General features: G+C 45.1%; 1 protein-coding gene across 1 annotated transcript; it reads left to right on the plus strand.

The window, feature by feature from the left end:
* Nucleotides 1-1065, plus strand: CCL21 (C-C motif chemokine ligand 21). The gene is made up of 4 exons (XM_008070743.2): nucleotides 1-96; nucleotides 198-318; nucleotides 411-584; nucleotides 665-1065. Exons 1-4 carry the CDS (start codon nucleotides 30-32, stop codon nucleotides 696-698), a joined length of 396 nt encoding a protein of 131 aa, XP_008068934.1. The 5' UTR covers nucleotides 1-29; the 3' UTR covers nucleotides 699-1065.
* Nucleotides 1066-18885: the final 17820 nt, after the last annotated feature.

Genomic DNA, 18885 nt, shown 5'->3' on the forward strand with positions numbered 1-18885 from the left:
GCCCACAGCTCATACCTTCTGCCACAGCCATGGCTCATTCTCTGGCTCTGAGCCTCCTTATCCTGGTTCTGACCCTGGGCATCCCCCAGACCCAAGGTACTAAGCGGGCAGGGGCCTTGGATGGGGGCAAGGGGCTGGAAAGTTCTGGATAGGAACTTGCAAGCAGCCCCTGGCTCCCTGTGAATTCCACCCTGCAGGCAGTGATGGAGGGGCTCAGGACTGTTGCCTCAAGTACAGCGTAAGGAAGATTCCTGCCAAGGTTGTCCACAGCTACCGGAAGCAAGAACCAAGTTTAGGCTGCCCCATCTCGGCTATCCTGTGAGTAGGCACAGGGGGGTGGGCACAGGCTGGTGGCTGTGTGGGGGGCATGGTGGGCAAGACTAAGAAGACTTACTCACCCCCAACCCCAGGTTCTCACCCCGGAAGCGCTCTCTGCCAGAGCTATGCGCAGACCCAAAGGAGACCTGGGTGCAGCAGCTGATGCAGCGTCTGGACAAGCCACAAGCTCCAGATCAGGGCTGTAGAAAGGACAGGGGGGCCTCCAAGGCTAGCAAGAAGGGAAAGGGCTCCAGAGGCTGCAAGAGGTGAGGAAGCCAAAGGGTTGGGGGAGGAGAACGAAGGGAAGCCCCAATCAGTCCCTCACACCCCTCTTCTGCCCTCCCAGGACTAAGCAGTCACAGACTCCAAAAGGGTCATAGCCTGGTGACCAGCCTGGAGCTCTGGAGGCCCCCACCAGCCTCACCAGGGCTTGGAGCCCTAACCCAAGGGGCTAGAAGAAAACTCAGGGGCCCTGGAGCAGCCGCCCTACACTAGCCTTCCACACTCCTTCTGCTTCAACCATCCCATCTGCATTCCCAGCCCTACCATGCATGGCTGAGTTGCCCACACCAGGCCTGGCCCAGAGAGACAGAGGAGGGAGAGTCTCCCAGGGAGTATGAGAGGAGACAGCTGGACTGTCCCATCTAAGGAGAATCACCCAGGGCCCTGGCCCTGATCTTGCATCTCACTGTACCCCCCTTATTCCCTGTAAATATGATTTATACTCAACCGAATAAAAAGCTGTTCCAATCTCCCCTCAACTACCTCTTTCTGTGTGTTTGTGTCCATGGGGATATCTGTGCCACTACAGGTTAGGGTCACACAATCTGGGGGTCCAGCCAAGAGATCGGGCTGGTAAATTGTATGTTCCCACCTCCCCCAAGAGTTTCCTTGCCTCCCATGTGCTGGGACTCTTGGGCAGTGAAAGGGAAGCTAATGATCAGGGTGGGACTGGGCCCTCTGAGGAATCCCTGCCAATGGAGAGATGGAGGACCCAGACCACACACCCCCAATGGCTCTGCAGGCCTCTGAGACCCTGAAAAGCTCCCTTCCCCGACTCTGTCCAGCACTCCTGCTCTCTTTACTCCAGGAATGACCTCTAGTCCATTTCCCAGATCTACCAGGGACTTCCTCCCTTGTCCTTGTGACCTACTGAAGGAGAACCCCTAAGTATCTCTTTGGAAGAGTCCCCAGGAGGCAAACTGTGGCCTGGGTCCCTCTATAAAACAAGCACCCACAAGAGTTACTGAAACCTTCCCTACCACAGTTCCACCTTGAGATCGCCCCTGGGAGGCAAAGACTCAAGAAAACGCAGTTCTCTTCCATGAAGCTCAGGCCCCTGATGTCTTCTCTTGGTTAAACGGAGCTTTTGTACTCTCTTTCTATGCCTCTCTGGATCCTTTATTCCTTTAGTTTCCTTCTAGGTAAGAAAGCCTCTTCCCTTTTCCTGTTTTTCTCCTTTCTCCCCCGGCTGGGACCCAGGCTATTTTAGCCCCTTCAACCTCTTGATGCCAAGGAATAAGTCTCCTGGGGTAGCCCTTTGGGACCCCAGGATTCAGAGATAAATCAGTCTCCTCTCCAAGAAGACTCCAGCCTGCCTCTCCTCCACCTCTTCCTCCCCGGGGCAGAGACTCTTCAGTCCGCCTCTCACCCCCAGGCAGGAAGAAATAAGGCAACTGAATGGGGTCCCCACAATGCAGGAAAGGAGGAACAGGTCCTGGAGGAGGGTCAAGGAAGGCAGGGACCCAAGAAGCTAGAGACGGATGCTCCACCACCTCTTCCTTTCATGAAAACCTGAGTATTCATTTATCATGAAAGTGTTAAAAGTATTTGCTTGTCTGCTCCTCTTGAGGTTTGTGAAGACAGGGGCTCCTCCCTACCTAGCCTCATGTGTCAGGTGTGAAATTAGTCCACAAACTCAGAGGTGAAAGAAATACTGCATTTTAAAATGTGCTTTAACTGAACTTAGTTTCTCCTCCAAACTCCTGCACTAAAGTGCTGGTGAGAATTCAATATCAGACTCTCTTGGGGATTCCATCTGCCAAGGACCATGCAAAGGTCATGGAATCATCAAGATTCAGGGGAAATTGTCTACCTCTTCCCTCCCCTGCCCAACACACATACCATCCCATCACTGAACATCAGTGTCATCAGTGAGTGTTCCCACCCCTGTGGTTCCAGCAGACAGGTCCTGGATTCTCAAATTCTTGGCTCTGTGTCACATTTGAGAAACTCTGGACTTGGACCTGGTCTCTCCAGACACCCCCAAAGCCTCTGGGCTTAGACCTGGCCTCTCCAGACACCCCCCAAAGTCATCTACTCAGAGTTTTGCCACTTGCTCCATCACAGCCAGAAATTCGAGCCCTGTGCTCCAAGTGGCTAGACCCACAGGCCAATCTTTCCAGCCCCTGCAGAGCATACCCACTTCCTCAGCTTCACTTTTTATTTTATTTGTTTAAGAGACCGAGTCTCGCTCTGTCACCCAGGCTGGAGTGCAGTAGCACGATCATAGCTCAGACTCAGACTCCTGGGCTCAAGCGATTCTCCCACATCAGCCTCATTGTCATTGGAACTACAGGCACATGCCTGGCGTCTTGCCTAGGTTTACTTTAGACTTGTACAAAAGGAGAAGGACCTTTAACATCAGGATGCCTCCATTCTCAGCCCTGCCAAAACCCTTGCCTGCTCTAAAGCAAAAAGAAAAACATAGGCAGAACAAACAAAATTTCCTATTTCACTCAATTCTCCTGCCACACATGCATGCCTGGTATTTGCCTCAAACCCTGCTCAGAGTAGGCATGCAATATATTATTTGTTCCATCAGAGAATGAGTGGCCACTCGCCTTGTCTGCCTCATTTTTTATAATGTTGTCTTGTTCTTCTTTCTGTAGGAAGCATAATTCAAAAAATATCAAATAATACATTCAGTTTAAAAATATCAAAAGTACCAAAAGGTTTCTTCTTAACCTCATTTCCGACTATTTTTAACTCTTAAGCTATTTCTTCTAGGACTTAGTGTCATATGTTTAAAAACTTTGTTTATGTCTCTGTTTTTCGATTTACTTTTTTTTTTTTTTGAGTTGGAATCTCACTCTGTCTCCCAGACTAGAGTGCAGTGGCCGCTCCCGGCCACCGCAGCCTCGACCTGCTGGGCTCCGGCGATCCTTCCGCCTCAGCCTTCCAAGTAGCTGGAACTACAGGCGCGCGCTACCACACCCGGCTCATTTTGATTTATTGTAGAGATGAGGTCTCGCCAAGTTGCCCAGGCGGGTCTCAAACCTGTGGGCTCAGGCAATCCACTCACCTCAGCCTCCCAAAGCATGGAATTATAGGCTGAGCCACCGAGCCCAGCTGATTTACCTATTTTTAAATGCTACGAATTGACTTCCTACTAGAAAAAGTGAAGATTTAGCTCTCTTAACAACCCTCCTCTCCTGTCACTGCTGCCTCTAACTGTAGTCACAACATGACATTTAGATCAAGATCACATTATTATATTTAGATCATGATTGCAGTTTACATGATTATGTATTATGTAATATGTATTATAACTACATATTACATTAGTATGACTATGTAAATGCCATTCACTGCAGAGCAAAGTAGTGTACTATGCTTACTTTTTGTTTTTATTAAAGTTCTAATTGCTCTTCCCTTTTTAAAATACATATCTCATTAGAAAAATCTAAATAACTGGCTGGGCGTAGTGGCTCACACCTATAATCCCAGCACTTTGGGAGGCCAAGGTGAGAGGATTGCCTGTGCCCACGGGTTCAAAACCAACCTATGCAACTTGGTGATACCTCATCTCTACAACAAATCAAAAAATTAGCCAGGTGTAGTGGCGCATGCCTGTAGATCCAGCTACTTGGAAGGCTAAAGTGGACGGATCACCTGAGCCGAGCAGGTGGAGGCTGCAGCACGCCAGCCTGGGCAACAGAGTAAGACTCTGAATCAAAAAAAGAAAAGAAAAGAAGAATCCAGATTACCAAGATAAAGTCACAATCGCAGGATATAGAAGACAAAAATATTGTAGTAAGGATCAACAAGACAAAAAGCTGATTCTTGAAAGGATAAATAATATTGACGGACTCCTGGCCAGCCTGACTACAAAAAGAGAGAGATAAAGTCCAAATAAACACAGTCAGAAACGGGAAAGGTAATGTCACAACTAACCCTGAAGAAATTCAAAAGATTGTCAGAGATTACTATGAACATCTGTATGCAAATAAACTAGAAAATCTAAAGGTTATGGAAGAATTCCTGGTATCACACAACTTTCCAAGGTTGAAACAAGAAATTGAAGCCCTAAACAGACCAATAACAATCCAGGAAATTGACTCAACTATAAGAAACCTCCCTACCAATAAAAGCCCTGGACCAGATGGCTTCTCAGTTGAATTCTACAACATATACAAGGAAGAGCTGATACCAATCCTATGAAAGTATTCCAGGTAATCAAGAAGGATGGAATTCTCCCTAGCTCATTTTATAAAGCTAATATCATATTGATACCCCAAACTGGCAAAGACCCAACAAGGAAAGAGAGTTACAGGCCAATTTTACTGATGAACATAGACACAAAAATTCTCAAAAAGATTCTAGCAAATCAGATTCAACAACGCATTTCAAGGATCATCCACCATGACCAGGTGGGCTTCATTCCTGGGCAGCAGGGCTGTTCAGCATTCACAAGACCACAATCATAATTCAGTACATTAACAGGTGTAAAACCAAGAACCATATGATTATCTCAATAGACACAGAAAAAGCATTCAACAAAATTCAGCATCCCTTATTGATAAAAAGCCTTGAATTCCTAAGCATAGAAGGAACATGCCTCAAAACAATAAGAGCCATCTATAACAAACCTGTAGACAACATTTTGCTTAATGGGCAGAAGCTGGAATCATCTCCCTAAGAACTGCACAAGATAAGGATGCCCACTCTAAACCCTCCTATTCAACATAGTACTGGAAGTCCTAGCCAGAGCAATCAGGCAAGAGAAGGAAATCAGGGGTATCCAAATAGGAAAAGAGGAAGTTAAACTATCCCTCTTTGCGGATGATATGATTCTATGCCTAGAAAACCCTAGAGAGTCTGTCAAAAACTTCCTCACACTGATAAAGGACTTTGGTAAAGCCTTGGGTTACAAATGAAAGTGCAAGACAGTTTCATTTCTGTACACCAACAACAAGCAGGTGAAGAACCAATTAAAAAAACACAATCCCATTCACAACAGCCACAAAAAAAATGAAATACCCTGGCATCCACCTAACCAGAGAAGTGAAAGACTATACAATGAGAATTACAAAGTGCTGCTCAAAAAAAATCAAGGATGATACAAACAAATGGAAACATTCAATGCTCATGGATTGGAAGAATCAATATTTTCACGATGTCCATCCTATCCAAGGCAATCTACAGATTCAATGCAATACCCATCAAATCACCAACATTATTTTTCACAGACCTAGAAACAATACAGAAATTCGTATGGAAGCAAAAAGGAGCACAAATAGCCAAAGCAATCCTCAGCAAAAAGAACAAAGCTAGAAGTTTCACACTTCCAGACTTTAAACTTTATTACAAGGTCACAGTAACCAAGATAGCATGTTATTGATACAGGAATGGGCAGAGATAGACCAATGGAACAGGGCAGAGATTTCAGAAATAGAAACATGGTCCCTCAACCAATTCATCTTTGACAAAACCATTAATAACAATCACTGGGGAAAGGAAACCACATTTAGCAAATAGTGCTAGGAAAATTGGCTAGCCACATGCAGAAGAATGAAACTGGACCCCACCTATCACCATATACAAAAATCAACACAAATAGATTAAAGATTTACAGGTAAAACCTCAAACTATAGGAGTCTTTGAAGAAAATGTAGAGAACACTGGACATCGGAGTAGGCAGTGAAGTCATGACCAACTCCCCAACAGCAAATGCAACAAAAATAGAGAGGTGGGGCCTTTTCAAAAAGCCTTTCAAACCAAAAGGCTTTTGCACAGCAAAAGAAACCATCAAGAGAGTAAAGAGACAACCCACGGAATGGGAAAAAATATTTGCAAGCTGTGCATCTGATAAAGGCCTAACACCTAGGATCTGCAAGGAACTCTAACTGAAAGGAAAGAAACAAACAACCCCATTAAAATGTGGGCAAAGGACACGAACAGACATTTCTCAAGGGATAACATACAAGCAGTCAACAGACACACGAAAAAATGCTCAGCCTCACTAATCATCAAAACTGTGATGAGATACCACCTGACTCCAGTAAGGATGGCTATCATCAGTAAGTCAAAACACAACAGGTGCGGCTACAGAAAAAAGGAGACACTGCTACACTGCTGATGGGAATGTAAACTAGTCCAACCTCTATGAAAAACAGTGTGGCGGTTTCTCAAAGAACCAAAAATTAAGCTCTTACATGATCCAGCAATCCCTCTCCAGAGGAACATGACCCAGCAATCCTTACCCAGAGGAACATAAATCATTCTACAAAAAAGACACCTGAACACGCATGTTAATTGCTGTACTATTCCCAATACCAAAAACATGGAATCAACCCAGATGCCCATGAAAATGAACTAGATCAAGAAAATGTGGTGTGCTTACACAATGGAATATTATGCAGCCATAAAGAAGAACAAAATCATGGCCTTCGCAGCCACTTGGATACAGTTGCAGACTATCATACTAAGTGAACTATCACAGAAACAACTGAATACCGCATTGTTTTTACTCATACGTGGGCCCTGAACACAAGGGTGGGAGCAGTAGTTGCTAGACACCCTAGGGGAGGGAGGGGGACACGACAACACAATGGGTAACTGGTCCACTACCAGAGGAGGGAAGGTCAGCTAGAAGCCCAAACTTCACCTGCATGCAGCCTACTTACGTAACAAATCCTCACTTGTACCCACAACTCTAAAATAAATCTTAAAAATAAAAATAGATAAAATACATCTATCTTTTTTTGAGTCAGGGTCTCACTCTGTCATTCAATATGGGGTGCAGTGGCATGATCATGGCTCATCGCAGCCTCTAACTCCTAGGCTCTGGTGATCCTTCTGCCTCAGCCTCCCAAGTAACTAGGACTACAGGCACATGTCACCGCACCCAGCTAATTTTTTTTTTTTTATTTTTTGTAGAGACGAGGTTTCATTGTGTTGCCCAGGCTGGTCTCGAACTCCCAGGCTTAAGCAATCCTCTTGCCTTAGCCTCCCAAAGTGCAGGGGTTACAGGCATGAACCACCACAACCAGCCTATCTTGATATTATCATGGCCTTTCAAATGCTTCATCATATGAGATGGATTAAAAATGTAATGTTTAAAGTATATGTAATAGAAGAAAGTGTAGGTAAGTGTGTTTATAACCTTAGTTCAGGGCAGGGATGGCAAATTAAACACATGCCTTTATTTTCACTTTTCCCTGGGCTCTGACCAAAACTACAGTACATGTTTTTGGTGCATGTATATGTGTACAGGCATTAACCCACAAGGGCCCAAATGGGAGAGGAGATAAAGGTAACTTTCCAAAAGCCTATGGGTTAGACAAGTAAATACTTCAGTAAAAATGAATACAAAGCATAAAACAAACTTAGAAATTTGTAGAATTTCCAACATCTTATTCATGCATACAGTAAAAATACATATTTTACTAAATATTAGTATGCCAGTGTTTAGTAGAAAAATAATGAATGGCTTCTAGTACAAATGTAAAAAGAAAAAATCCTATAGAACAATTATCACCCAGATATACAAATTCATCATCCCTGAAACATGTAAGCTCATTGAGTTTTCCTTTGGCACAGAATCACTAAAGCATATTATTGCTTTAAAACTGATCTATCAAGTCAGGCAAATGAATCTGCTTACCTAAATATGTTTCTGCATAAACTTCTTAAAAGCTAGCAATAGGAAAGCCATGTTACTAGACTTAAGGACACAGAAGTTGTGGAGGTCCCTGAAAAAGTCTATAAGAAGTTTTAATGATGGGAAGCATTTTCTTAAAACATAGCTGATTGCTAAAGCTTCACTATGTACTAAGAACTTCATGAAATTTCTAAATGTGAATAAGAAATTGCATTTAATTTAAAAAATTAAAAAACTGAGCTATCACTATCTTCTAACAATAAATCCTCCTCAGTGTTACCCAGAAAATTACCAATACCATGTTTTTAAATGATTTCACTACAATCTGTTCCAGGAAGAGATAAGATACACACGAATGAAATTGTGGGCTGACTCCAACTTGTTGTCATGTTGCCTCAGAATCTGAAGCTTCCAGCTTCCTCTGGATCATTCCTTCCTTCAATCCTTTAAGGGTCTCTTTACAACAAATGTCAAAGATAGATGGGGCTAGTAAGAGCTCCTAGAATTAGAGGTAATAGAAAGATCTCTACAACCTCGGTACCACAAACCTAAAACCAATTCTGAAGTAAGCAGCCAGGTTTCCTAACGACCCCTCCTCCCCATGATACCTGGGCCACGCTTTGGCTACCCACGATTTCATTCTTGACGCATCAATCCAGCCCTTTAGAGAGGCATGAGAATAACAGTCAGGTTCTTCCTTTTAATACTTTTCTTTTAACAATTAGGAGGGAGGCAGTGTGGGCAGCCAGAACAACATTGCTGACACACCTACTTGGCATCTTTCATTTTGCTTAATGGCCCGGTGAAGTTCAGAGGGATGGGTTCTATCATTTATCTAAGAAAGTTCAGAATTATTTCCCAGGTGTAAGCATTTACCGGTGAAACACGTCTTCAGCCGGCCTCTTTTGTGAAGTTATTTTTCTTTCCCACATCCAGGTATGATTTCTCCTTGTATCTGGGGACAAAGCGATACTGTGTTGTTAATATTATCAACACTTCTATTCTTTGCCATCAGTGCTGGCCATCAAATTATCATTTTTATGCGTGCTGAAACTGCCAGGCCTGTGTTTGTAGCACTGCTAGGGGTGTCTACGCTACCATCCCCTAGGAGACGGTTAGCTATGCCAAGAAGCCGAAAGCCTCCTGTTCTTCAAGACATCTTGTTTCTCAGTAGGCGGCAAACGAAAACACCCTGGAGGAAGTCTGTTGCCTTGTTCTGTAATTCTTTCGCTTTGGAGCCATGGATTGTGGTGGTGATACATTTCAACCCAATATGAAGAGAATAACCGACCACCACATGCGAACACCTCTTAGAACAGCCCTGCACCCTTGGAGACTCCACGGGCAGTGACTTGCTCGTTGCCCCTCCGCCACCAGGAGGCATTACCCCGCTCCGCGGAAGCCAAACAGCGGGCATGTGGGTTGAATTTGCTGTTCTCATTTCCTTCATCTTTCTGGGCCAGTTTTTTTTTTCCTTTTTTCTTCTAATTATTTGCCCTCAGATGTATCCCATACTAGGCCAAAGGTCTGGCGTTTTCCTGCATCCTTTTCCGCCTGTGTCAGGTCCTTCATGGTCCTTCATGGTCCGGCGCCGGGCATCGCGCCCCGCACACAGCTAGGCCCTCAATGAGTCTCGTGGAATAGAGAAACCTTCCCCTAGGGCTGGCACCGTCATTAGTGGTTTAAGATCTCAATCGCGTGAGGGTTTATTTATGCTGCAAAGGAAGTGCCCGAGGTGACGGGGACCGCCCTTCGGCCTTTAAGCCAAACTAATTTTTCCACGTGTTCCACATCTGGCGCCTTCGCCTCCGGGTAAATTGGGGGCTATCTGGGGTGGCGAAGGGGGCGAGAAACGCCTCATCTTCGCAGACCAACTCGGGCCTTCGCCCGCCCAGCGGCCTCGGGCGACCCTGCTGAGTATCCAAGGGACTCAGGGGCCCGAATGGCGAGGGTACGGCGGGAGGGCAGAGGTCCTAGGGCCGGAGGACCTGCGGCCCAGGACGTCGGGAGCCCCGCCCGCCCAGGTTCCCCGAGGGGCGGGCACCTCGCGTCTCCCCCCGCCCACACGCCCGACCCGCGCGCGGGGACCCCGGGGCCGGCGGAGGCAGGGAGGCGGCAGAGCGCCAGCGGCTGTCCCAAGCCCAGGGACTTAGGCGCCCACGCCCCTCGCCGCCTCTCTGAGGAGCCGCCACCCGGAGGCCGGAGCCGCGCCTTGTTCTCAGCCTCCCTTCCCAGGCTCGGGGCGCCCCCTACAGGACCGGGGGAAACGGCATCAGGAACATAACCTGGACCCAACCGCTTACTCCCACGCCCTCTCCCGCTCCCACGCCCTCTCCCCCTCCCCCGCCACACACACACCCTAGTCGCCGACGGTCCCACGGACACAGCTCGAGATACACGCGTTCGTCCACCCGACAAACACTTATTAAGCATCTAGTCTGGGTCCTCTCCCTACAATCACCGGCTCCCTTGTACCCCAACCCCCACCTTGGACTTGGTTGACTTCCCAGGCCCAAGCGCCCCCTCTCTGCAGCGGTGGCTAGAGCGCCCTGCATTCAAGATCTCCTACCCCTGATGCAGGGACTTGGGCCTCCCAGGGACCACGAAAGCTGAGAAGGCACATTGGAGGAGAATGGGCCAAAGCTAGCCTGAACAGGGCTGAGCTGGGTAACAAGACGTTCCCAGGGCTCAGGCTGAAACAGGAACCCCAGAAAGACAACTTGACCTGGAAGAGGGTGAGCTAAGTGAAGCCTGTAGCACTGAGGGCTCTATGCATGTGGTCAGAAACTCTTTCAAACCTATTTCCCTGAATTCCCAGGCCCCTGTCCCCTCAGATTATCTACAACAGTGACCGGGCTTGGTGTTTTTAAATCCTCCACCCATCCACTAGGCCTGTGTCCTCTCCCTTTTCACCATGAGAGTGGGTACCTTCATGACCTTGACTGCCATCTCCTTCCCTGACTCCTGTTCACCTTCCTGATCTGTTCATGTTGGCGAGTCCCAGGGCTTAGAACTTGGACCTCTTCTATCTACTCACTATCTTGGTGGCTTCATTGTCTCATGGCTTTAAACACCATCCGTGTGCTCCCACATTGGTGTCTTCAATTAGAATCTCTCCCCTGAACTCCAGATTCATACCAACGAAACACTTAACATTTCCATTTATATGTCCAACATGAAGCTTCAACGTAAGTCACTACCAGGTTCTTGGTCTCCCCACAAACCCACTACTCTGTAATCATCCACATCTTGGTAAATAGTCTATCCATCGAGTTGTTCAAGCAAAAACTAGCAGTATTCTAGCCTCTTTTTTCTCTCATATGGTATGCTGAACCCCTCAGTCATTGACTCTATCTTGTTTCCAGAATTTGACCACTTATCACCAATTCCAGGCACCATCATCTTCTCCCTGGATTATTGCAACAAGCTTCATCCACATCTCCCTGCTTCTATTTTTGCACCACTTTTGTCTATTCTCCAATCAACAGATAGAGAGAGCCTTTTAAAACACGTCAGATCATTTCTCAGGTGAGAAGTGATTTTTTAAAATCTTAAGAAACATGTCAGATCATGTCACACCTTTGTTCAAAATCCTCCAATGGCTGCCCGTCTCAGTAAAATACAAACTCTGCAATGGTCCACAAAGCCCTTCCCAAGCTGGCCCATTGTTATCTAACTATATCTCCTACCACTGTCTCCTTTTGGCCTCCTTGTTATTCCTCAAACACACTCCTGTCTCAAGACCTTTGTCCTTGCTGTTCTTTCTATTAGAACATCTTCCCCCATCTCGGTATGGATTTCTCCCTCACCTTCTTCAGATCAACTTTCAGCTCAAACGTTATTAGTAAATGTTTCCCTGACTGCCTTGTTTAAAATAACACCCTCCCCCAATACTCCCTATCCCTCTTGCCTTCTTTATTTTTCTTCATAGCACCTATTGCCGTCTGACATAGTATAGATTTTTCTTGTTGCTTATTGTCTGTCTCCTTTGTCAGCATGAAAACTCTGCAAGAGAGAAGCATATATCTGTTTTGTTTACTGATGTATCCTAGTGTCAAGAACAGTGCCTGGCACAGAGGAGACCCTCAATAAATGTTTATTAGATGAATGTGGTACAAATGCCTTGTTTATTATTCTTTCATTAGTTCACTCTTTCCTGCTGATTCTCAGGATCTTTCCCAATAGGCATATCAGGCAGATGGTATTGAAATGGAATTGAAATGGAATTGAAACCTCTATGCCAGCTTTGCACTGTATGATTGTGTCATTTAGGATCTTGGCAGGAAAGAAACGGCATGCTCAAAAAAAGTTTATTGGAAAAGAATTTAATGAAGGAACCATTTACAGAAGTGAGGGCGGGGTTGCTGCAGGCAGGCATTGCACAGAAATTAGCATAGCTATAAACTTCAAGCCATCTCTTCTAGACAAAGTATACACTAAATGTACTGCTCAAAATTCTGCCCACTGAGAAGAACTCCTTTCCCCACTGTCTTTCAGGGCCATCCTTGGATGGGGCTGTAAGCAGCTGTCTACTTCTAGCTAATGCCGGCATCCCTTAGAGACCCATGTGAAAATCAAGACCATGCATGTTTCTCCCTGTGTTAACTGTAGAGAACATCTCCATGAAGTCATAAGGGTGATCAGAGAAAGAGGCAGAAAAACAACACAAGTAAGAGTCTCAGCCACTTGGCCATGCTTTTTAAACTCATGCCTTCTGACACTTCTAAGGTCTGCTCTGATATTTACAATGCCTATTTAATAATGAATGCTGTTAAGCTGGGCTCAGTGGCTCAGCCCGTAACCCCGCGCCTTGGGAGGCTGAGGTGAGTGGAATGCCTGAGCCCACGGGTTCGAGACCCGCCTGGGCAACTTGGCAAGACCTCATCTCTACAATAAATCAAAAATTAGCAGGGTGTGGTAGTGCACACCTGTAGTTCCAGTTACTTGGAAGACTGAGGCGGAAGGATCGCCGGAGCCCCGCAGGTCGAGGCTGTGGTGGCCGGGAGCGAACAGAGTGAGACTCCAAATCAAAAAAAAAAAAAGAATGCAGTTGTGCACATTCAACTATGTGATCTATAGATAGTACCCTTAGGTCACATTGTCACTGGGTGAGCTATAGTCTGAATTCTCTACCAGGACCTTGAGGCAAATGAGAGCTACTTTTCAAATAGAAAAGAATGATTAGCAGAAGAGGCATTGCCTTACTCCAATACCCGAAGGGTCTTTGTTGTAATTCTCTTCCTGGGGCTTCCACAGCACCCTTGTCTGCCACAGACAATCTGAAGTTCATTGGATTTATGGATTGTTAGGGCCAAGTATGAGCTCCAACTTTGCCTGGAGCCTGGACCTATGACAGAGCCCTTCCTTGCTCTGGACCTCATTCAAAACTGTCGGTTTGTGCAATATCCAGTAAATGTTTTGCCGGACCACATCTAAATATGGTATAAATCACTTCTAAAATCCAAACGACTCTTTAACATTGAGGCTCTTTCTTCAGAGGACTGTTTTTCAGCTCACCCTCACCTCCATGCCTAAAAATTGTACTACACTTTGAGAAACACCAACCAGGAGGAAGATTTATGGAAAACACCTGTAAAATGGACCCAGAACCTCCCACTTCCCCTCTTGATCCAGGGGCTTCAGGTCTGAGGAACTGGTTTCAGTTGAAGAATTGGGTAAATGACTGTAAATCCCTACTATAACTTAAATCTGCTCACCAGGTGTAGAAATGTTCCACTTGTACAAGTCAAGCAGAACATCAGTAAGCTGTTATCTATTTCATTCAGAAACCTCATGGTCAATTAACTACCACCACATATCCCTGTGGGCAAAGAACATTGGTTACCACTCAAACTTGTAGCTTATACAGTAATTTCATTCACCTTATTACTCATGATTAGGTGCCAACACCTATCCTCTACCATTCAAGGGTTTCATTATTTCTCTTGAAATAAGGCGCCTAGTTCCAATAGAGCACCTCCCAGTTTCATCTCTAGCCTATTAAAGAAGCCATTCAGTGCTTTTCAAAGGAGCAATGTGTTCTTATTGCCTTGGAGAAGAAAGTATCTTTCTGGACCCTTCTAGAGGTGTACATCATAGGTGCATGCCAATATTTCCATCTCTCTAAGCTTCCTCTACTTTGGAACTCAAAGTATAATCCAAGGAGCAGCAGCATCAGTATCATTTAAAAGTTTGTGAAGGCCAGGATCAACAGCTCACACCTATAATCCCAGCACTTTGGGAGGCTAAGGCGGGAGGATCACTTGAGCCCAGGAATTCAGGACCAGCATGGGCAACATAGTGAGATCTTGCCTGTACAAAAAATGAAAAAATAAGGAAACTTAGCCAGGGGTGGTGTGCACACCTATAGTCCCAACTACTCTGGAGGCTAATGCAAGAGGATCACTTGAGCCCTGGAGTTGGAGGCTGCAGTGAGAGGTGATCATGCCACTGCACTCCAGCCTGGGTGACAGAGTAAAACCCAAACTCAAAAAAAAAAAAAAAGACTCCCCCAGGTGAATTATACACACATTAAAGTTTGAGCACCAGTGTTCTACAATAGGCCAGTGAGGTTCTAACTTCTCAACCTCACTGATCACAGGCCACTGTCAAATCCAGACTTCCAGTAACCAACACAACAGAATACTAACACTACTCCCAGGTGCTCAGCTAATACAAAGATACCCAAGTGCTGCATGAGTGCACCCATTCCAATAATTTTGTCCTCATTTGGTCCCGGGATCCTCCCAATACAAACTGACAAGTTCCTGCAGCTCGTTCAGCATGATATGCTCTTGCTCTTGAAGTACATCTTGTACTTTCCTGTCTAAGCAAGGTTAGAATGAAACTCTCACTATGGGCCTGGAAACTATGAGGGGTAGCCAGGATAGGATCCGAGAAGAAAAGGCATGCTCTTTGCCAAGAAGTTATCAAAAATGTTTTTGAATGAAAGGGAAGGCTGCATCGCTCATGATTTACAGGGGAAGGAGGAGTGATCTTCCACCAGTCAAGAAGATTCAGGGGACTTTGTAGGTCCAAAGTGTTCAGCTTTGTTCATCTCTGCCACATGTCCTCATCCCAAGTCTAAGTCCCACTCCTTCCCAGTAGTGCCTTTATTCTAGCATAGAGGATATAGTAGGGTTATACAATTACCTGTTGTTGCAGTTCTACAATTCATATAATCAGGTCTTGGGTTTGATCCTCAGCTTATCTGCCATGTATCCACATAAAATAAATATTTCTTAAGACTTCCATAGAGATTATCTTCATTTCCACCCATGCCTTGAGTTATAAGCGCATGGTCTTATCTTTTCAGTATAACTTTGCTAGCATAAACAGGCAGCCCACTCCACAATATATGTAATTACCATTTGCAATCATTATGTAACCATTGCAATTAAATGCCTCGGTTACTTTATCTCCTATTGTCTTCCCTTCCAACATTTCATGCCCCGCTGGTAGCAGTCTAAGTGATAGTGATGCTTCTGTATGCTCCAGATTACTTGTGTCCTTTTTCCCCATGCAAGGAGACTATCCATGCCCTCATCAAATATATGAGCAATCCAATCCTAGGATCCCATTTGGGGAATCTGTTTCCTGGGATCTCTTCTGATACCATTTACTGTATCAGCAAGGATCCTGGCAACTTCAAGATATAGGAAAAAACAAACGTTTTTCCTGCTCTCTACTTTCTACTCACCACTCTGTAAGGCAAGTGCAGAGAAAGAGAGGATGAGCCGAGTGATTAAAGAAAATTTATTAGAATGAAAGGAAAGAAAGGCTGGCCCTAAAGAAGAACCAGCAGCTTTGTTCTCTTGCAGGCCCCTTATAAAACCCCAGTCAAGGCTTATTGGGCTCTAAAAAGCAGTTTGGGAGTTTGAGCTGTCAGTCATCTGGCCTTGAGATGCAGGTATCCACACTGTTGGGGGCTGTTGGTCCCACAGCCTTGAAGTGCAGATGTCCGCACTAAATCAGTCACTATCAGGGTGTTGTTAATCACTTGTCTCTGAAATGCAGCCTTAGGAAAGCAAACATTGACAGTCAGTACCAGGTAGTTATCAGTCACATAGCTTTGGGATGCGGTCTCAGGAAGGCAGATATTGGTAGTAAGGCAATTAATAACAGGACGCTGTTAGAGCAGAGTGTTAGCTTTTTGGGCCATTGCAACTCTGTGCTCCATTTGGGAGGTTTGCAGGATGAGTTGTTTTAACTACAACCTCCTCTCCCATCCCCCTACAAACCCTGTCACACTCAATTCTTCTGTGACCCCTGGTCATCAAAAAGTATGGAGAGATTCATCTGGCAGATGATTATCCAGTGGTTGCCAGATGGGTGTCCACTAATGCAGATCAATTCTGACACTATCCACATGGAGATAGCATCAGATCCCAAAGGTTGAGTGTTCAGTTCCACAGGACTGAGCCCCTCACTTCAGATGTTATCATAAGAACAGACTGTGGCCTGCGCTTCTGATTGGTCAGCTACAAATAGGGGTTTGTTTCCACAACCACCTCCTGGGATTCAACTAATTTGTTAGAACCACTCACAGAACTCAGAAAAACACCAACATTTACCCATATATTTTAGAAGATTTTACAAAGAATAGAGATGAATAGCCAAATGGAAGAAGGGTTGTGGAACTTCCTTGCTCTCTCTGGACACCCTCCAAGAACCTCCATGTTTTCAGCTATCTGGAAGCCCCTCCAACTCAGTCCTTTTGGGGTTTCATGGATGCTTTATTACCTAGGCATGATTGATTACTTCATTTAACATGGGTTTCTCAACTCAACCTTCAACTCTTCTCCTCTCCCCAGGGTGGAGGTGGGTGGGTAAGACTGAAAGTTCCAACTCTTCAATCACCTGGTTGGTTTCCATGGGCAACCAGCTCCCATTCTGAAGCTGTCTAGGGGCCCGTAGCCACCAGTTATCTCATTTGCATATGAAAGACATTCTTATCTCTCCCCAAATTCCAAGGATTTTAGGAGCTATATGTTAGAAAAGGAAGATGAAAAGCAAATATATATTTCACAATATCACACACACTCAAAAACATTTAACCAAAAACATTTTAGCAAAAGAGCAATTTAAGAGGTAGGATCAAAATTAAGGAACCAACACAGGATGATGAGGCACTTGGGGTCTAGCACTGGTGGGAAACCACTACAATACCAAGGCCTAAAGCTGCAAGAGGAGGAAACAGTGTTTCAAAAGCTTGTTGTTCCCAATAGACCCACAGAGGGAAGACAGTCCAAAAAGATCTCTATCCTAGATCAGTGGGTCTCAATCTTTAGCATGGATCAGAGTCACCTACAGAGTGTGTTAAAAACAGTTTGCTGGGCTGGGCACAGTGGCTCATGCCTGTAATCCTAACACTTTGAGAGGCCAAGGCAGGAGGATTACTTGAGTCCAGGAATTCAAGACCAGCCTGGGCAACTTGGTGAGACCTCATCTCTACAATAAGTCAAAAAAATTAGCTGGGCATGATGGCGTGCACCTGGAGTTCCAGCTACTTGAAAGGATGAGGCAGAAGAATGGCCTGAGCCCAACAGGTCAAGGCTATGCTGGCCCTGAGTATACCACTACACTATAGCCTAGGCGACAAAGTGAGACTCCTACTCAAAAAGAAAAAAATAGAGATCATAAGACTGAAAAATAGGTATAGTATCATATGACAGATAGCAAGCCTAAAGGAAACAAAAATATCTTACCCCAAATATGTTTCTTTTGTGGCAAGACAGCTAGCATAGCTTAGATATAGATGAGTTTCTTACAAGCAGGCTTAGATAATTAGGAAGTCAAATGGTCTGGCATCTCTGGACACTGTCTTACTGGGACATAACTCTTTAAAATCATACACTGACTGAAACCCAGACCTGACCTTAGAATGTGGAGTGGCTGGCTACTGACCACAAACAGGACAATAGGTAGTTACTGGAGACACTGAGGCACGGTGCTCCAAGAGAAAACTTAAACCACAACTTTTCCTATTCTCTCAAAATTTCTCTGTGACACAAGTAAAACAATAGGAACAGAAACTTGTGATCAAAGCTTAGATTTTAAATAAGTTGCTTAATCATAATTTTGGACAATATATAAAGCTGTCTGCTAACAACAAGGGCATGCCTTTTCCCTTAAAACCACCTGCATTCTCTCTTGAATATGTCATTTTCTTTTCATCTCTCTAATAAACTGTAATTTAAAACTCTCTCTCTGCAACTTGCTCTGAAGTTCTTTTCTATGGTGGAGTCAAAGAACCAATGAAATGGCACATAGCACCCCAGCCGGCATCACTTTGCCATATTTTGAAATGACCCTGCAAAGCTAACTCTTGGGGACATTTGCATCTGTAGATAATCTCTTCCCCAGGAAGAGTCTAACACCTTTTAAGATATTTGCCAGCCAGGCTCAGTGGCTCAGCCTGTAATCCCAGAATTTTGGGAGGCTGAAGCGAATGAATTGACTGAGCCCATGAGTTCAAGACCAGCCCAGGCAACTTGGTGAGACCCTGTCTCTACAATAAATAAAAAAACTTAGCCAGGCGTGCACTAGCACACCTGTAGTTCCAGCTACTTGGAAGACTGAGATGGAAGGATCACTGGAGCCCAGCAGGTTGACACTGGGGTAGTCATGATTGTGCCACTGCACTGCAGTCTGGGTGATGAAGTGAGAGTCCCACTAAAAAA

Source organism: Carlito syrichta, unplaced genomic scaffold, assembly GCF_000164805.1.
Source record: "Carlito syrichta isolate Samal-C Ts95f unplaced genomic scaffold, Tarsius_syrichta-2.0.1 Scaffold112228, whole genome shotgun sequence".
Lineage (NCBI taxonomy): Eukaryota > Metazoa > Chordata > Mammalia > Primates > Tarsiidae > Carlito > Carlito syrichta.